Source organism: Sturnira hondurensis, unplaced genomic scaffold (assembly GCF_014824575.4).
Source record: "Sturnira hondurensis isolate 20B ecotype Veracruz unplaced genomic scaffold, ASM1482457v3 Scaffold0009733, whole genome shotgun sequence".
NCBI classification, from domain to species: Eukaryota; Metazoa; Chordata; class Mammalia; order Chiroptera; family Phyllostomidae; genus Sturnira; species Sturnira hondurensis.
Genome location: NW_028082364.1, coordinates 5,109,171 through 5,129,516, shown reverse-complemented (window position 1 = coordinate 5,129,516; position 20,346 = coordinate 5,109,171). Strand labels below are relative to the sequence as shown.

The 20,346-nt window shown below is 50.6% G+C and overlaps 1 protein-coding gene across 2 annotated transcripts; it reads right to left on the bottom strand.

Annotated features, from left to right (window-relative positions):
* Positions 1–655: 655 nt before the first annotated feature.
* On the bottom strand, positions 656–20,094 carry RAC1 (Rac family small GTPase 1). Of its 2 annotated transcripts, none has more exons than XM_037057853.1 (6): positions 19,966–20,094; positions 11,912–11,983; positions 9,514–9,631; positions 3,581–3,643; positions 2,564–2,727; positions 656–2,310 (listed from the first exon to the last, which is right to left on the bottom strand). In XM_037057853.1, exons 1-6 carry the CDS (start codon positions 19,998–20,000, stop codon positions 2,076–2,078), a joined length of 687 nt encoding a protein of 228 aa, XP_036913748.1. In that variant the 5' UTR covers positions 20,001–20,094; the 3' UTR covers positions 656–2,075. The 2 variants fall into 2 exon arrangements, with proteins under 2 accessions (XP_036913748.1, XP_036913747.1); XM_037057852.1 differs by having other exon boundaries at positions 2,081–2,310; positions 2,568–2,727.
* Between the last annotated feature and the right edge of the window lie 252 nt (positions 20,095–20,346).

Below are 20,346 nucleotides of genomic sequence, written 5' to 3'. Positions count from 1 at the left end.
TACACATGTCCCAGGGTGGACAGTCTCACCGACATTCAGCTGGTGCGGAACCAGACCCCCCGCATTGTGCTAATCTCCCATGTCCCCCCAGCACGAAAGCACGCAGGGGAAGTGAACACCAAGTGAGGCCCGTGAACACGCCCCAGGAGGTGGTTCCCCAGGTATCCAGAATTCAAGTCCTGGGGCACACCCACGCCTTTCTTCCTCCTCAGGAGTGCATCTCCAAAACGGGTCCCCAACCTCTGGCCTTGGCACCAATCCGGGCCTGACAGGAACTGGGCTGCAGAGCAGTTGAGCTTGAATGGAATGCGCTGGAATCATCCTGAAACCATGCCCTCACCCTGTTCTGTGGAAAAATTCTCTTCTGTGAAACTGGCGTCTGGTGCCGAAAAGGTTGGGGCCGCCACCCCAAACTCTAAGGGTTCCCACAAGACTTGCAACCAGGGGAGCAATGGGCAGCAGTGGCGCCTCGGGAGCTCACCCCTGTACCTGTCTTCCAGGCCCCCTCCCCTCTTCTCTGGCTTCCCAGTGAGCCAAAAGAGCCCCGCCTGGGCTCCCGTGTTGCTGCTTCTGCCCTGGGCCCTCGTTTCCCTGTCCCCAGCTTTAGTAAACATACTCTCAAAATAAAAGAAGAATCCAAGTATTACAGTCATAGGATTCAAGGATTTATTAAGTCGTACATGCAAAACATACTGCTAATTGCATTAGCAAAAGATCAATGTAAAAACACTCCACAATTCTGCAACTGTCGATTTAAAAAATGTTGTTCTAGTGGTTGAAAGGCCCCACCTCGTGTTCTCGCCAGTGGGGAAGCTGCACAGAACCTGGTTAGCACGAGCACGGGGCTTGCAGAACCTCACCCCCAAGGAGCGTGGTTAGGCAGAGCAACGGGAAGCGCGTCCGCAGGGGGCGGCGGCCGGCATCGGTCAGGGGGCGGCGGTGGGGGTCTGGCAAGACAGTGATGTTACGAAGGTCCGTAGTAAGAATATCTAAAATATCTTAAAAACTGTAAAGATGCAACACGTGATTTTTACATCTAGTTACTAGAAAACTAATTAAGGAAAGCACTTATTAGCTTTGAGTAAAGGAACATGAAAATAGGAATGCACTTTTACTAATCTACAAAAAAAAAAAAAAACTAACGTGGTATCAAGAAAGATTTTGTACAAGGAGGCCTACTGCCTGTTGAGAAGGGGTTCTCTAAGAAAAGCACTTTCTCAGTTAGTAACCGTAGGAATGACCAGTTCGAAGACAAATCAAATGCCCAATTCCGGGAGGGACGGCAGGTTTAAGAAAAAGGAAAAGCCTCAGAGACACTTACTGATTAACACCAACGTTCTTCACCATCTACTACAGTTGACGGAAATTAACCTATTTAGAAGTTTACCCGTGACACTGTTACTCAGTTTAATTAGTACGTGTACAATGTAGTGTAAATTAGTTTCCACTTCATATTTTGTCAAATACTGCTGTCTTCCCCCTCAGCCCACGCCGAGTGCTCCTCGCACCCGCCCCAGCGCGCCCACGGCTAGCGCAGAGGACTTCGGAGGGGACACGTGAGTAAGAGCTCGCTTCAAGATCTCAGCCAGAGCTGACACACTAACATGTTAAAAACTCTCACGCTGAAATCACAAAGATTGATCCAAGAGCTGAGCTGCTACACTCATTCCATTATATGTACAGTACAACGTTAGGTAACGAACATGGGCTGGTAAGTTATCGGTGCGTTACATGGCAACATTTCGTAAGAGAAGCGGAACTTCTCCAGTGCGAATCTCCTCGTTAGAAAGTGCCTGCCTTCCCCACCTGCAGAAGCTGCAGTCTTCTCGAAGACAAAGGTCTTTAATCGGTTTAGTGCTTAGTGTTCTTAGCACAACAATGCAACTTAGTTCACATGGTATTTTGGCAACTCTTAATCTGCGCAAGAATAGGGGCTTTTGAAAAATAAGGCTTTAAGAAAGCTTATCATTTTAGGGCTACGTTTTAATAGAATATGAAAGTTTTAACTCTTACACTTATTTGTTTAAATAAAACCTAAAAATTACTGATTGGTTCAAAATGGTTTTATGGAAAAACTAATCTGTAACAAAAACTTGGCATTGAGTGCGAAGGCTCCGTCGTTCTTGAGCAAAGCGTACGAAGGCTCCCGGGCGGGGCGGGGCGGGGCCCGGCCAGACGTCTACAACAGCAGGCACTTTCTCTTCCTCTTCTTGACGGGAGGCGGGCAGAGGACGGCTCGAATGGCTTCGTCGAACACTGTCTTGAGGCCTCGCTGGGTGAGAGCCGAGCACTCCAGGTATTTGACAGCACCTGCCAAGACACACAGCCTGTACTGACAGCCACCGGCCGGGTTCCCGACCAGAACGAAGGCCGGGCTGCTCCCCTAGGCCCTGCCGCCTTGTCGGAGCAACCCCTAACCCTGCTGCCTCCTCCCGAACGCTGGACACTACGGGCCTTGCATAGCTGGTTCCCATAAGCCAGACCCCGGCTTGGAGGAACACGCTCTCCCCTTCCGCGGCCTGGAATCCAGTCTGTACCAGGAACCCGAAGACCACAGGAGTGCGTACCGATCTCCTTAGCCATGGCCAAGCCCTGCGGGTAGGTGATGGGCGTCAGCTTCTTCTCCTTCAGCTTCTCAATCGTGTCTTTGTCATCCCTGAGATCGAGCTTTGTCCCCACCAGGATGATGGGAGTGTTGGGACAGTGGTGTCGCACTTCAGGATACCACTAGACAGATGCGGGGAGAGAACAGAGATGTGACACGCTCCTTTACAAGCTTCCTTACCTGAGTCACAGCCACGGTCCCCAAAACGTCGGCCACCCTTCATCACTGTGACCCTACAGACCCTCCATGCGGGAGGACCACACCTGCTCTGGTGCCACAGAGGCTGGGGACCCTGTCCTCCGCCCCACCCAACAGCCTCATGGACCAGAGTGCGGCCTGGGCCAGGCACAGCACCTCCTGCTGGGCTTGGTGGTTCACCAGTGAGCCCGAGCTACTTGCACGGGGGTGTGGGGTGTGAAAAAGCCCCCCACCCAAAAATACTGCGTCGTTTTCGGTACAAGTCAAGTTCCTAGGTCATCTCGGAAAACACTCCGTGCAGGGGTTGGCAGAAGCAGGTTCACAGTTGTAACACGAGTGCCACACCGCCCAGTAAGCAACAGCACAGGACCGCCTACTTCGCGTCCTCACAACTGTGCGCCGCCTCCGGCCCACCCCGATACGCGGAGATTTGACTAAACGGTGTGGACCGAGGCCGAGGCTGCCGCCATCGCCCGACTGAGCGCTTCCAGGAAGGGCGTTGTGCAAGCACCCTTCCCCCAGAGTGGGAAAGACGCAAGAGGGGGCGGCAAGGGCTGCGCCCCGTCAGAAGGGACACATCGCTCCTGAGTCACCTTGGAGCCTGGGAACTCTACACATCGAGCCACATACTTAGAAGACGAATTCTTTACCTTAACAGAACTACTGAAACCAAGTCACTGGAAAATTACAGTTAGTAAATGGTATTTTATTTCTCAGTGTTTCTTCCTGAGAGCGACATTATATAACCAAGTATTTTTCTAAAAAATGCCCACTCACCTTTGCACGGACATTCTCAAACGATGCAGGGCTCACGAGAGAGAAGCAGATCAAGAACACGTCCTGTGAAAGGGAGACAGGGCGGGGCTTAGGAGATGCTCTCACGGAGACTGTGCCAGGCCTGCAGCCCATGGGGCACCCTGTCACTGTGAGAAGGGGGCGGGGAGGGCCAAGGGCGCCACAAGCCACTTGAGGCTCCGGAGGCCTCAGGTCAGAGCCCCGGTGACCTCTTTCCGCCACACCCAACTCTCGATGGGGGCAAAAATCAAGTGTCAAGGCACCACTTGAACATTTATTTCCGTAAACCCTGGTCTTCTCTAAACACTATCTACAAATGGTATGCTTTTCATTTGCTCCTCATCTGCACGTTAAGTATAAACTTTTTTAGATGATCACTGGACTCAAACTTTTTTAAAGGAAATTTACTGATCCCAGAGAGAGAGGAAGGGTGGGGGAGAGAAACATGGCCGATGCCCCACTCCCGTGCACTCACTAGAACGTGCCTCACTGGGGCGGTGCCCTAACCAGCAGAGCTACCAGGCCACAGCAAACTGCTTCTTTAAGAATGGCCATCGGCCCCTGGCACAGAGTGGGGCTCCAGTGTTGGCTACATGGACGCGTTCCCCATGAGCAGGGTGGGACTAACGTGGAGGTGACGTCTCCCAGACGCAGAGCTGCGACAGCCAACCAGCCTGGGGAACCAGCACCGGGGCAGGTGTGGCTGAGGCAGAGTCAAAGGAACGGGAGAAGCAGAATAAACAACTGAGAGAATTTCATGGTAGAAGTAAAATATCTGGGTTTTCTCACTCATTCTGTATAGTGTAAAAAAGTCTCAATATTTGCCTGAATTTAAAAACGCTCAAAAGTTTCTAAACTGCCAACTTCACTAGGCACATTTCCTGGAAAAAACAATCACGCTACATGTGAAAGGCCCAACCCCAAGCCAGCACGTGCTCACCCAGCTGCTGGCCGGTACCTGAAGGAAAGAGCACCCACACGGGGCTTTTCACGCACACCACTTTCAAACACCAGCGCATGCACGAGTCATCCACGAACCACCTGTGCTGATCACAACGCGTCCAAGCAGGTGGGTCAGCTCAGCACAGCCACACCGCAGAGCCCCTGGCACCGACACCAGCGGAAGAAGGCAGCCTGGTTAGTCCTGCCCAGCCAAGCTCAGGGCCCGCAGTGGGCTTCACGTGGCCATGAAAGCCCCATTCATAAAAGCCCCTCTCCTTTTGCTTAGAAAGAGGAAAAGAAGCAGCCCCCAAACGGCTTTCATTCAAGCTGGTAGGTAAACTGTCACATTCTAATACAAGCATGATTCATTAAGCAAAACCCCAATCTTGAGTGAATTACATATAACACACTCAAGGAATGTGAGGCTGAACAGGAAATCCTAGCAAAACTAAGAGAAATGAGAGGACAGATAAAGCTGGAAACCGAAGTCGACTGAAAGTTTTACATACGGCAATCGGCTTGTCTTTGCCCCTGGAGGTCATATCCTTACCGTGCGTCTCTCCGACCTAGTAACGCACGAGAACTTCGTTTGAGTGCAGCAAAAACGGAGGAGAACAAAGGTCAACTCAGCCCGTCGTCCGTTCCTATCAGAATGCCGTCTCTGCTCCCCAGGGGTCTGATCTAAAAGCAGGGGTGGATCTAACAGGTCTGTGAGGCCAAAGCCACAACACTGTCCACCAACCTGGGGAAGGACCCAAGGGGGCACCGTGTGACAGTCGGGCGGTGCAGAGAGAGGACAGCACAGGCTGGGAGGAGACAGGGCGCCCTGTCCCGCAGCAGCCACCACAGAGGGCCCCTTTCCCAGCAGAACTGACGCTGTGCCCAGGAAGCTCATGCCCAAGAAGGAAGTACTAAGTACGAGTCCCTCCTGCCACCAGCGCCCACGAGCGATGGGCACACCTTTCGCAGCTCTTTGTCCCAGGATCAGCTGAGGGCCCAGCTGAGGCCCAGCACACACGGAAGCACCTGTCTGGGGGCCAGGCCTGGGGAAAAGGGCCCCAGAGCGGGGCCAGGGCTTTGGGCCGTGGCAGGACACGCATCCTCCCATTTGGGGAGCAGTGTTGCTGTGCCGAGACCTTCTGCCTGCCCCCGTGAATCTCAATGCGGTGGCCCAAAGTGACAGCATCTGGGTGTCTGTCACAATGCCTTCCATTCATCTCTGTCCCCATAAAAACGGAAAGACCTGCCCTTCCAGCCACAGAGAGCCCTGGAGTCCTTTTAAGAGACAGGCTGAGGGGAGAAGTCTCTACTTTCACCTTGTTCCAGCTCCTCTGGTTTCCGATTTGAGGAGACCATTTATGTTCCCGTGAACATCCAGGTCTAGCCTGTGAGCTGTGTTTGAAGACCTGTCCTCGATAGGCCTGGACGCGAGGACGCGTCCTCTCTGTGACAAGGGGGATGTGGGGGGCTGGCCACAGAGGCACCGTTTCAAGGTGTCTTCGGACCGCATCCGTCGCACCCTTCAACTCTTAAGAAGGTCTTTTCTGACGAGTCATGGGGTTTCTCCCCCACCCCACCCCAGCGGGGTACCGCCTGCCCGCTCCTCCCCCGCCTCCCCAGGAATCACTTCTCCTGACCCTCGCTTTCCACCGAGGCCCAGGAGTGTTCACACTGCTCTCCCCGGCCTGGGGTGCCCTTTTATCTTGCCCTTGCGATGCTCCAAGTCCCCAGCAGAGCCACCTTTGGCGTGGCCACCCTCTCCCTTCCTCACAGGTCATGTGGGTGTTCTGGAGTCTCTAGCCCACCTGCACTGTCCTGGGTCACAGGCCACCTCCCCTCTGGACTTCACCGTTACTTCCCTTACATCAGCGGGGCCGTTCGAGCACACCCACCCCCAGCGGGCCTTTGGTGACCTATGACTCCCGTACTGCACGGCCCGACCCCACTGGTCAACATTGCAGTTCTCCCTGCCACCTCCGTACCAGTCAGTGGGACAACCCACAAAGAGCTGAGTCCGCCCTGATCAGGAGGAGAGTGGGCCGAAACCTCCCTGCTCCAAAAGCACTAGCATTTCTCTTTCTTTCGTTCTATGCTCTTTCAAATGCTTTCCACCTGGTTTTTACTCTCAGGCTTCTAACAGTTTTTAATACGGGCATTCTGCGCAGCAGAAAAAAGACCAGGGAACCCTGGCTGGTGTGGCTCAGTGGATTGAGCGCAGGCCTGTGAACCAGAGTGTCATGGTTCGATTCCCAGTCGGGGCACATGGCTGGGTTGCAGGCCAGTTCCCAGCAGGGGACGCATGAGAGGCCACCATACATTGATATTTCTCTCCCTCTCTCCTTCCCTTCCCCTCTAAAGATATATAAATACAATCTTTAAAAAAAAAAAAAAGACCAGGGAGCACAGATGCCCAGGGCTCGCCGCTCTGCCACGGCAAGTCTGTGTGGGGCAGAGCAATGAAACGTCCCAGGGCACCGGTGGCAGACGAGGTCCCGTGTGACCACGCTGAAACTGAGACCTAAAGGAAAGAATGAAGATCGCTCACTTCACCGTCGTGTCTAAGCACAAATACAAGGCACTGTGCACACTACAAAACACCAAAGGCCCCTCTCCCAGCCCAGGAGAGTGACTACCTCTGTGCCAATCACAGCTCCAGACTCTGCATCCGCACCCTCTAGGGTAGACTGACCGTGACACCCAACCACCGAACCACCTGCCTCCTGCCAGCACCCAAGCCAGAGCAAAGCTCTGCTTCCTCGAGCCCTTGCCTGGCCTTACCCCATAATCCCCCAAGGTGCGTGTCTCCCCGGGACAGTGACAGCCCTGTGCAGCCAACCACAGGCGCGCTCCTCGTGACCTCCGGCTGGAAGACACTGGGGCCGCAACAGCACCCAGCAAAGCGCGGGCCCTGTGAACGTCAGACCGGCCACACCAAACACCGAGGGCTTGTCGTCTGACATTGCAGTGACCCGGCCAGAGCCCACACGGAAAACGAACACACCGTGTGACACAGCAGGGTCCTCGCCGGCCCGAGCGGAGGCGGGTGCAACAAAGGAAGCCAACCACACAGCCCGAGTCTCCCGCCGCACACACAGGGCCCTGAGACCCTGGCGAGTCACACCTGTTCCCGCTCACACCACGAAATGCTGGAGCAGGCAGGTGAGCACAGGTGAGCAGACACGACGAGAGGTGCTGGGCTTGGGCGCGGTGGCAGTCACACCTCGACTCTGAGCACACCAGCTGAAGACAAACGTGCAGAACTTACACCACATTTTTAAAGAGAATGTGTAGATAGTTTACTGAAGGGTGGGAAAGGCCTAAGGGTTATGTAATCTAGAAAAATTAAACTGGAAGAGCAACTCACACTGAAAACGACTACCTGCTCACCATCTCTGGGAGAACAAAGTAGCAGCTGATGGTTTAAACAGACTCCTCTTAGCTACACAGAGCCGCCCAGCAGAGATGGATGCCAGCTTCTTGTGACGAGAGGAAACAGAACATCTCTTCTCGGGCGCCGCAAAAGACACCTCCCACCTGGCCTTCCCACGGCGGGTGCGGGCACAGCCTTGGGGGGGGGGAGGCCACAGGGCGCAGCCTTCAGACCCAGGGAGCCAGCACCCGGAGACCGCGCTCCCTCCGCACAAGGCCCGAATCCCTTCCCCCTCTGCAACAAAAACTCAGGGTGCAGCCAGAGCGTCCCAAGGCCTGCCCCTCCGCAGCCAGGATGCCCTCCTCCCTCGGCTCCGTGGAGTCCTGGCCGCAGGCCTGGCACTACCAGCTGGTGCTCTCCCCCTTCGTCCCTAAGCACCCCCAGCTGGGGCATGGGGCGCTGCATTACACGGTCCTCGTGAGCCCCTTGAGGGCAAGAACCACACCCTACCCCTTTTAGCTGTTCCAGTATCGGACAGGCAAGCCGTCCTTCCCCCTCCCAGGGGAACAGGACATACAAAGTGCAGGTCCCAGCCCTCACCGCCGAGGGCTGCCTCAGTGAGTCCTCGGTGACCTTTAGCACATGAAACGGGAATCTCGCCCAGTCACCTTTGACACACCAGGAGAAACTCTCAAAAGAATGAGGCCACACCCTACCTACCCTCTGCGTCACAGAAGGTAGTTGAGTGACACCCCACCCTTCCAGACGGATCCAGTGGGAAAGGAGACTGTTTGTATGTTTGCAAATCCACTCAAAGTCTGGCTTTATTAAGCACCCACTGGTACAGAATAGATTCCTAAACATACTGAATTCACACCATTTGGTCATTTGGCTGGTTTTTGATACTTAGTTGATTTTTGGCTGAGATTAATAAAACTCACACAATTCAAATCTCCCATTTTATAGTTTTGGTCTGTTACCAGAATCCAGCTAAGGAACAACCCAAAACTGACAATGCAAAGAAGCCGCATGGGCAATCCCGCCAGCAGAAACCAAAAAGGCAGCAACTGGCACGGAGAAGGCTGCATTCAGAAGTAAAGACTATCGTCACCAAACAGGTCTTATTACCTACACTACCCACAATTGGGAAAGTGACGATTACGTCAATCAAAGGACCAGAGCCTGCCTTCTCCGACGTCTCCCTGACCCTGACCGCCTGTGTCCCCCCTTGCTGAGAGGACGGACAGACAACTCACACCAATCGGTTTCGGTTCTGAACTGAGGAGTCTCCGCATCGATCAATGCACGGACCTCCGGGCTGCACCGCAGTGCCCGAGACGTGCCGGCGACTGTTCCGCGTGCTTTAACGCCTGTCACCTCACCCAGTCCCATGAGTACAGAGGTCAAGACCAGAGGTGAAGAAAGCTGCCCAAGGTCACACAGCTAGTAAGAGGGAGAGCAGATCTGAACCCAAGGAATCTGCTCGGCTGCATCTATGCCCAAGAGATGGTAACAGAAGCAAAGCAAAGGGGACACACAGTAATTAACCACTCAGGAGTTGTGCATTCTAAAGAACACATCACAAATCAGTCGTGATCCTTACTGTCTGCGGGTAAGACAGGGGACGTAGTCTGTCATAGTCTTCTTGTCCGGCGGTATCCCACAGGCCCAGATTCACCGGTTTCCCATCGACCATGACATTGGCAGAGTAGTTGTCAAAGCTGTAGAACATGGAGGAAAATGGTTAGTCTCCAGCCTTGGAGCATAAGGCCCAGGTCCAGGACCCGAGTCACCGTCCCTGCTGGGGTCCCAGAGGAGAAGGTGCTGGAAAGGCAGGGAGTGGCCTGGAGGCCACCAGGCCAGCAAGTGTCTTCCCTGCTGGCACCAGGAGACACTGCGAGCAAAGAAGTAGAAGGAAAACAGGATGGAATGCGAGGGAGACAAACACACAACTTGAGAAAAATGCTGAAAAACAAAGGGAAGCAACTAAATTTAACAGAACAAATTACTGTCAGCAATAAAAAAGCTCTGCCTTTACCGAATAGCGCATTAAGGTTTTTCTCCCCAGGACAAAATAATGCATGAACCTGGCGCCTCTCTCAGGTCCCACTTGGAGAGTTCCTCCTGCACGTCTGACTCGCTTGCACAGGACGATCATGCCTCGGTCATGGTCATCCCACTGCAGCCGACGTGCAGAGGGGTTCTGAGAAGCTGTCGTGGAACGTTTTCAAAGTGCGCGTGCCAGATTACATGTATATTTAATGTACTTTTTAGCTGCTACACAGAAATCAGCTAACTGTAAGAGGCAGCCCAGAAACACCTACAGGCTGACGGGAAAATAGGTTGACAAGAAATCACGGCGAGGACCGTACAGTGGGTAGTTCCCTAAAAAGAAAAGCAGGCACCACGCAGAACATGACGGAACTCCAGACCCCATCACCACGGGCTTGGGAGACAAACGCAGGGTCTTCACTGCACTGGGGCGGCAAAGTCAAGGTCCGAGAAGGGGCTAAACTGGTTTGCAGGGTTTAATGACCAAACCGGCTTTCATAAAGAAAAGATCTGATGTGCAGTGATTCTGCCTCATGATTCTGCCATGCTCACTGAGTGGTGACTTTTCCCCCATCTGGGTAAAAAAATCAGGTACCTGTCTTGTACTAGACCAAAAAAATACATTCTAAATGAATTAAAGATAAAAACTTTAGCTACAAAAGTCCTAGAAAAATTCCTGGAGAACATTCTGTACCTCTCAGGTCAGAATGGTCTTCCCCAGTGAGACACGCTGACCGCAGGGAAAGGGGAGAGGGCACGTCTGTATCAAAATGTTGCACTCGTTTAGGGTGGAAGACAAAACAAAGTTTGAAGACCAACGAGAGACAGGGATTAGTATTTTACATACAAAAGAAAAAATTTCACTAGAAAATTAGTAAGAAAAATTTTCACCAGAAAAATAAGTGAAAAATTTTAACAGGCAATTCACAGAAGACAGTAAATAAATTCAAAAGACTTGAACCTCCCAGGCGACCAGAAATGCAAATGATGAGGCAGCTTTTCGACCACAGCCTGTGTGAAGGGGCTGTTTTGGGCACAGCTGGGCACAGCAGTCGCCCTTCAGCAAAGGGGTAGTAGGTGTCAATATTTAAAAATGTGGCACAACTCCACTACTAATAACCTATCACAGGTGCACAAACACACACACGATGATGTTTAACACAGCACAGTTTGCACAGCCAATCCCCGCAAACCCAAAGGACCAGCGTGGACACCAGCTGGAGTAGGAGAGACGACTCCACGTGCGTTAAAATACGCACGCGACTCTTCAGGGGGTCACCCGAGGAGGAGTGTGTGCCCTGGGAATCAGCCCGGACGGGCGGGCCTTGGGGTGTTTCTTCAGGGGAAGGAAGCCGTGGGGACATAGCTCAGGGCAGCCACTGGGTGGTGCTCTGAGGCTAGGCTCCCTGCACCGGGCTCCGGAGTCACCCCATCATCAAAAAAGCACTTTTCCACTTCCACCCAATTCTGCGACCAACAGGGAATGAGCAGTCAGCAGCCAATCCCATCCCCCCGTACCCCCATACCCCAGTTTCAAGGGCACGGCCCCATAACCTACAGCAACATGTAGGCAGCGGACAACTTGCCAGGAGAAGCCATTTACAACACAAGGAAGTAGTTCCCTTCCAGTGCCTTAATCCTTCACACACAGCCTGAGAGGCAAAGCCATCTGGGACTCTTCATCTCCCAGCCTCTATACTTCAATTAGTTTAACTTTTTTTGGTTTCCTAAATGTCTAAAAATTAGCAGAGTTGTGTGTTTCGTCACTATGTGGAAACTAAGTATTTCTTAAAAGCCCAAATATGTAGACTTTGGTGAAGGTTCGAGAGAAAAAGTAATCACAGTTGTTCATGTGAGGATTAAGAATGCCTTTATAGCAAAAGAAAGGTCAGAGGCGTCCAAAAAACTCCACAAGTGTGTTGATTCCCGGTTCGACAGGAAATACTCACACGGTGGGGATATACTCTCCGGGAAATGCATTGGTCGTGTAGCTGATCAGCAGGCAGGTTTTACCTACAGCTCTAAAGAGAGAGAAAAGAGATGTCAGTTGCTTGGTTATCACAAATGTACTCCTAGTTTTCAATTATCCTGTGAAAATAACTCATAGAAAAATCTAGGGGCATACACCAAGTACTTAGCATTAAAGAAAACCATTTCTATAACATTTTATTTAACACCACACACACATTTTTATCCCAAAATTTAAACAAACAGAATTTTCCAGAAAGGCAGACTCAGGAGCCTTCACATTCTGGTTATGTGTGTAGTATCATTCTGTATATGATGTTAGCAGTCATAGTCCGGAGAGAGAGTTATTAAATAAGCACAAGTTCAAGAGGAAAAATACTTAAAACTGAAAATCTGTTCTGTGACCATCTGTAGAAGTCTTTCATCCAAGAATCTCTGATTCTATCCTGAAATGATTTTGATGAAAACTAATATGCAAACACAGCGTTCCACTTTGTTGCTAAGTAACAGTTTGCTGCCTCTGACTGGCAGCTCCAACTCTAGCCCCTCCTCCAGCCGCAGCCGCCGCCCCCGCCCGCCCGGGGCGGTCAGCGCTGACTGTTCTCTCCACAGAGGCTTAGTCATCACCGCCACACAGAACTGGTCTCACTCGTCCGTGTTCACTCGCCACCTCCCAGCCCCCACCCTCACAGATCACCACAAGCTTTGAGAGCAGCGAACACAGTATAATCCAGGCCTGTTTGTTATCGACTCGGGGATGCTGGAGCGAACTTCCCAGGCAGCTGCGGGGAGGAGCGGGGAGGAGCGAGGAGGAGGCAGGAGGGCCTCCTGCACAGCTGCTACCGGGGACAGCGCGCCCCCAGCACAGGTCCCAATGGGGTTGGAAGTCTCTCAACCGGTTCAAAAAAATTTTTTAAGAGAACATCACGTAAAAATTAAGGTTGCTGCACCATTAGCCAAAAACCAAAACCAAAACAAATAACAGTCTGCAGACCTCCAACACTCACAGAGGGCTTCAGGAGCTTCCAGAGCCTGGCCCTGCCGTCCTCGGTCGGCCAGCCACAGCTCCCCGCTGTTCCGAGGACACACTGGAGTTCTGAACTGTGAAACTTTGTTGTTGGGCCTGAGAGAAGCTCTGTGCTTGTCTCTTTTCCCTGCACTCTCCGCCGAAAGCAAAACCCTCTCACAAGGGCAGATTACAGGCCCATCCAGTCTTGTCAATACTTGTTTCACTGGTAACATTATTAAGGGCTTAACAAAAGTTGGAACTCCCCTCCCTAAAGACCTCACAGAGTCAAACATTCTATCATTGAGAGTTAGCTTCCCACTCCTAAAGGCTGTTTACCAGAGATGACTCACTGGCCATACATTCTGTTAAAAGCTTAGAATGTCAAAATAAACCTGTAGGAGCAGAGCCTAAGATCTGAAGTCATCACCCTGGATTTGAGACCCACCCATGGCCAACTCTATCACTCACTGGCTGGAATCGGGGTAAGTTTCAACTTCCTTAGCCTCCAGTTTTCTCAACTGTAAAACGGTGCAAAACTACCAACTCCATCACAAAACCATTGTGAGTATTAATTCCATTTCAACCTATACCAACGAACTGTGTTGCTATACCAGGAAGTGTACTAAGTGCTGCAATGAACCAGACCTCATGGAATTTATGCAGGTACTTAATTTAAAAAAGAAAAATATCCTCATCATGTAAGATTACAGGAGTGACAAGCGCTACCAAAGATGCTCTGGAAACACACAGCAAAGAGATCGAACCCAGTCTCGGGGACGGTCAGAGGAGGTAGCAGTGTCCGCTGAGACTGAGGAGGGGGGACCCGACTAGGAGGAGGAGTCCAGACAAGAGCAACAGCAAGTGGGGAAGCCCAGAACGGAGAGGAGCCCAGAATCACTGAAGAACAAAGGAAGCTGCAAGGGGCAGAGGGAAAATGGGAGAGGTTGTCACTTCTTCTTGCTAAGGACCCGGGACCTGATCCTACTTGGGCAGCCACACAGCATTTGTAGCTGCCCAGACACCACTGGATTTGCATGTTTAGGAGAAGCCTCTGATGCTGCAGAGAGAGACAGCGGAAGCCGGCGCTGGAGGCTGGAAGATAAGGAAGCAGCAGCAGCAGCTGCTCTGTTCCAACAACCAGCCCTGGCCAGCGGGGCCAAGAAGGGGCTTTCAGCGGAAGAGAAGGGTGACCCCCTAGACTTGAGGCAGGACAAGTATGGCCCGGCCACAGCGTGGATGTGGCAGCTGGGGAAGAGAGAGGGGTCTAAGGCCATGACACGTGAACCTCTTCAGAATTACAAATGTGTGCAAAAATATTCATATTATTGACATTTTATGTCCAGGCTAGGCAGCGATAAAGACTTTAACTTTCATGTTAAAATGCAGTAGCATTTCCTTTCAGAGCCTGGCCTGTCTCTTCTAGATGTGTGAAGGACGAAGCCACTGCTGCAAATACGGACAGCTGTGTTTTAAATTTCTTTTCCTGAAACGCAGCCTTCGGCTGAAGCAGATCTTTTGAAAGGTTGAACTGTAAAGGAATTCATGGTAAAGACAGAACCTGATATTGACGAAGTTTTATCACCAAGAGTTTGCTACAAATCTGCTTTCTATGTGGAAGTTATTAAACTATAAAACTGTAACTTTTTAAATAAGGACAGGCCCAATGTTTGATTTAAACATTTCCTTAGTTTTTAAAAACGAGTAAAAAGAAAAAGAAAACGGTCATTTGCCTCCTTTTAAAGACACTCCGCGCACACACACCCCAGAGGGCAAAGCCCACACTGGCTCCAGGCAAGGCGACGGCTTCCTCACGAGACAACGGGAGCCCAACTTGGTCACAGCCTGCACTGAGGCTGCTGCGGAATTCTGGCAGTTACTGTTTGCTTTAGAAATTCCAGCTGTATATATTAACTGCTCAAGTCAACCTCTTTTTAACCTTTGAAAAATGCCTTAACTCTAGAACAGGAACGCGAGTCTACTGGAGTAAAGTTTACACAAGCACTTTTTCTTTAACCCACCTGTGCATCAATCAGCCCCACCCAGTATAAATAACCAAGATCAAGGCCAGGAACTTATGTTCCTATTATGTTCCTTTTTCTATTAGGAGAATTTTAAGGAAACCTTTTACTCAAAATACCTTGGGTAAATTTCAGTGTTAATTCCTGAAATCCACAAACCAAAACTTAAAAAAAATATCAATAAATTTGGAAACATCAGCAATTCCTTGATGTGGGAAGAAAAAAAAAAGGAACCCAGGAAGCTCAAAAATTTTAACAAGACCTTGAACTGAAAGTCCTCAAATTATACTGGGAAATGGGAGTGGGGTAACAGTAAGCCTTCAGTAAATGTGTAAATGCAGAGAATATGCTCAGGAAATATACGCACTAATAAGAGTCCTTTCCTGCTACAAAAATACAAAACCCAGCCGGGAATTCTGATGCTCTGTTACAAACAGAGGACGTCATGACCAATGTATGGAAAGCCACCCACTATCACCATTGGAGACTTAAAGAAAAAAAAAATTGGACTCTGTAGTTTCTAGAACACTCAAAGCTAAACAGACTACCTCTAACCAAGTTCAAATCCAAAGCAGTCTTTACTCTAAACCGCCCTTCTGAAACCCCCAAGCCTAAACCTGGGGTTAGCTGATAGTTGAGTCAGCTAAAGACAGTCTCCTTCAAAATGGACTTCTCTATTAAATCCTCTTGAAACACTGCCTCCTTGCCCTGGTTGGTGTAGCTCAATGTACTGCGCACTGGCCTGGAGACTGAAAGGTCACCAGTTCAATTCCCAGTCAGGGCACATGCCTGGGTTGCAGGCCAGGTCCCCAGTTGGGGTGTGCAAGAGGCAACCAATCGATGTTTCTCTCACAGATCAATGTCTTTCTCCCTCCTTTCCCCCATCTCTATAAATAAATAAATAATTTAAAAATGAAAAAAATATTCCCTCCAATAAAGTAAACAGAGCAAAATGTTGATTACAGAATCCAAGTGGTGGGTAATGTGTGTTCATTGGGCAATTCTTTCAACTTTGATATATGTCTGAAACTTTTCACATTAAGACGTTGAAGGAACAGTATTTCTTCTGATGACATCTGGCAACTGCCAACCAGGCCTTGGCAGCAGGGTTCCCGATAAAACATCTCCTGTCTAGGAAGGCCACCACTGAGAGACAGCTACCTGGAGATGCGCAGGTGAGAACAGCGCGTGCTGAGACACTGGATAGCAGGTGCAAAGACGGAGCATGTCAGAGAAGGTGGATTTAAGGTTTCTAAAAACGGATGCCTGAACCTCCTCCACTGCACCAAACCTCAAACTTCTACTGAGACTTTCAGTGGGGAGCGGTGTTGGGTGAAAAGGGTGGAGGGACTAAGCAAACAACACAAACAACAGTACAGTGATGACCAGAGAGCAGTGCGTGGGGAGGTGCAGAAGAGGGTAAGGGGGGGTAAACGGTGATGGGAGGAGACTCACCTTGGAGTGGTGAACACACAATACAACATACAGATAATTACAGAATTGTATACCTGAAATCTGTATTTTGTAACTTACTGATTTTTAGAAAGAGAAACATTGATTCGCTGTTCCACTTATTTATGCACATATTGGTTGCTTCTTGCATGCACCCTAACGGGGGACCAAACCCAACTGAACTACCCAGCCAGGGCCCAAAACCTATGTAATTGTATTAACCAGTGTCACCCCAATAGATTCAATTAAAAAAATAGTTCACACAAAAAAAGATACATCATATACAACCTAACCATCTAATAGGAGAATGACCGAATAAGCTGGGACTATAATAAACAATAGCACATCATCAAAACTGCTCCCCCCAAAGCATTTTGTGTCATTTTACCAGGATCAGAATCAAATGCTAAACCTAAATTTGGAAGCCTGTGAGGAATTCAAACACCTTTACAAACGGATAAAACATATGGCACCCTGTGCCTCAAGGCGAACTACAGAAAGACAATTCGTGAAGCTTAAAAGAAAATTCATGTATCATGCCATTACTGATTGTTCAACAGAAATGGAGAGCAATTGGTGTGAATTCGTTCCTATGAGGACAGAACGGTGCAAGGCACTCTTCATGCCCCACTGAAAAACCCCTGGGTAGCAGTATCTAAATGAGATACTGGGGCAAAGAGCCCACTAGCCAGCCCAATCTGGGTGCCAGTTTGTGTGACTGGCACCCAGTGAAATGAGGGCATCAAATCATTTAACCCCGGACTCCAGTAAACCAAAGCCGAACAACACTATCAAAATGGCTGTTTGTAAATACTTGTGTGAGATGCTGTCTTACCCAAATAAGGCTGAGCAGAAATCCTGGGACAGAGGTCCCTCAAATAAAAGCAACAGACCCTGTGTTTCGGAAGGACTGACATAAAATTAAAAAATATCAAATTTTGCCCTGGCTGGTGTGGCTCACTGGGTTGAGTGCTGCCTTGCAAACCATAGGGTCGTGGGTTCAATTCCCAGTCAGGGCACATGCCCAGGGTTGCAGGCCAGGTCCCCAGTAGGGGGCTTGCAAGAGGCAGCCACATCTTGATATTTATCTCCCTACCTAAAAATAAATAGATAAAATCTTTTTTTTAAAGTATCAAATTTTATCTCACATTTTAGAGTCAATGCCAATTAAATCACAATATAGGAAACAATCCATTAGAAGAAATATGTCGCCCTGGCTGGTGTAGCTCAGTGGACTGAGCCCGGGCCTGCGAACCAGACGATTGCGGTTCGATTCCCAGTCAGGGCACATGCCTGGGTTGCAGGCCAGTTCCCAGCAGGGGCCAGTTCCCAGCAGGGGATGCATGAGAAGCAACCATACATTGATGTTTCTCTTCCTCTCTCCTCCCCTTCCCCTCTAAAGATAAATAAATAAAATATTTAAAAAAAAGAAATATGTTAATTGATCCTAGTTATAACATAGTTATGACATAGCTTTTAAAAATATTTTAATTTTTTAAATTTATTGATTTTTAAAGAGAGAAAGGGAAGGAAGAAGGATGGGAGGGAGAAAGAGAAACACGGACTTGTTCCTCTTACTGATGCCTTCACTGGTTGATTCCTGTATGTGCCCCGACAGGATGGAACCGCAGCCCTGGCCTATGAGGTGGATGCTCTGACCAACTAAGCAACTAGGCGAGGACTCCCAAGAATATTTTTTAAATGAGGAAGCTTGCAATTTATGGAAACTGTTTGCCTTCATTGCTTAAACTGCCCGTAACTGCCTGCAACCCCCACATTAAGTGTTAGCCCCACTAAGTTTAGACCCACATTTACAGCGAGCATTCCAACTTTATCACCAGGGATGTTTTATTAGGGTAAAAGCAGAAAAATGTTTTGGTATAGAAAATGAGGTATCTAAAGTTTTGTACTTAAGTATTGTTTGCTCCATTCTTTCCATTAAATAATACGGCTTAAAATTTTCTTGTAAAGGCATATTTCTCTCCGAATATCACTTAGCCCTAGTCAACATCGATGTCAAATACAGTATTAAAAAACTAAAACACGCAAGGCCAGCAACCGGGTTTCATGCCTAACGCTGCCTTCACAGAGCGGGGCAGCGCCTGCGAGCACCAGCCCCGCAGCAGTGACTCCAGCCCCGCAGCAGTGACTCGGCAGCTGGGACTCATTAGCCGGCGTCTGGTGTAACCTCGCGACTTCCCCTCGCGGCAGCGCTCTGGGGGGAGTGACACCGCAGGGTTTCCGCGGGGCGGTGGGGCCGGGATCTGCAGGAAAAATCCAGATCCCCCATCAGGCAGTCAACAAGTACTTGGCCAGATCGAGCCAGCAAAGACGGTAGAGGTCCCCATCGGTGAGTATTACATCAACGAAATCAATCTGCTTGTGCTTATGTCTTAGTTTTAAACACTTTCAACAGCAATGTTACACACGATGGTTAGATATTAAAACATCAGCAATTTGACCTTTTTTTTAAAACTTACAGTAACAGTTTCAAATGTCTGAAACAATGATCGAAAGACGCTGGGAATTCATAAACTCATGGAGAGGCATCAAAGCAACATCAGTGCTCAGGACGAGTTAGGGAAGAGTAAGGAAACGCTTCCTTCGACGTTCCGTGAGTCAAAAAATGTACCAGTTGCATCCTGAGTCTGATGAAACTGGTAGTTAATTCTCGGAGCTTCCCTGTTCACGCTTAACTACTCGAGCAATGCCGAGACACACAATTTTGCTCGCATTACACTGAGATTCTTGTTTCTATGGGCGAAAAAAAAAACACCCCACTGCATAAGACAAGTCTTGTTTTCCCCCAAGACCTGTAACCACCAGACAGCAATGAAAAGAAATGCCCCGAGTCCCAGGGCCTCTCGGCCCGGGACTGCTACACCCCATTCCTAACGCAAGAAGCGAAGGCCAATTTTTCTTTTTTTATGACATCACGCTCAGAAAAAAAAGAACCTTCTTAATCACACCCAGCTCCTCGCACCTAGAATCTTAGAAGTTTCTCCACCGAAAGAGCAAAAATGACCACTTTTTAAAAATCCTAAAAGTGACCAAGTTCCCGTGGAAGGAACCCCTCTGGTCAGTTTAGAGTCCCCAAACTAAGCCAGGCAATCGCTCGGCAGTTAGAACCGACCGCCAGGGCGCACGGATGCTCTCAGTGGGGCTCGTGAGGTTCATATAAAAGCCAAGCAAAGAGTCCTTTTTTAAGAAAAAGAACTCTCTAAACCCACGAAATCCACAGCTACGGAGGGAGGTGGCGGAGCGCCGCGGGGTGAGTTTGGACGGGCGGTCAGCGGGTGCGGGGAGAAAGCAGAGGGTGGAGTTCACTTTTCCCTCCGGCTGCCTAAGGCGATTCCCTCCCCCACCAAAAAGAGAGAAAAGGGCCAGAACCAGGCGCGCGCCGCCGGGTCCCAGGGAGGGGTGGCGGCCCGCGCCCCCCGCCCCGGGCCCGCGCCCTGAAGGGGCCGGAGCCCAGGGCCCACGCGCGCCCTCGCGTCTAGTCCTGCCCCGGCCTCAGCCCCCAGTTGCGACCCCCGGCCCGGGGCCGCGTACTCACCCGTCTCCCACCACCACACACTTGATGGCCTGCATCTGGGCCGCTTGCTGGGCCGCGGCGGAGGCGGCGACCGGGCACACAGGCGAGAAGCGGCTGGCTCTGGGCGCAATAGGCAGGCGGGCGCGCGGCTGCGGGCGGCAGGACGCAGGGTGCCGGGGCCGCAGTCCACGCCGCCTCGCCTTCCGCCTACGGGAAGCCGAAGCCCAGCAGCGGCCACCACCCAAAGCTGGGGAAATCGGCAGAGAAACAGGAAATGGCCGCTCCACTCACATCCGGCCGTCCCTCCCCAGTGCCGGCGCTCCCAAGCTTGGGGCGGGGCTTTCCCGCCCGCGCGCTCCTAGGACTCCTCTCGGCTTCGGGCACGATCGGGGACGTTCGGGA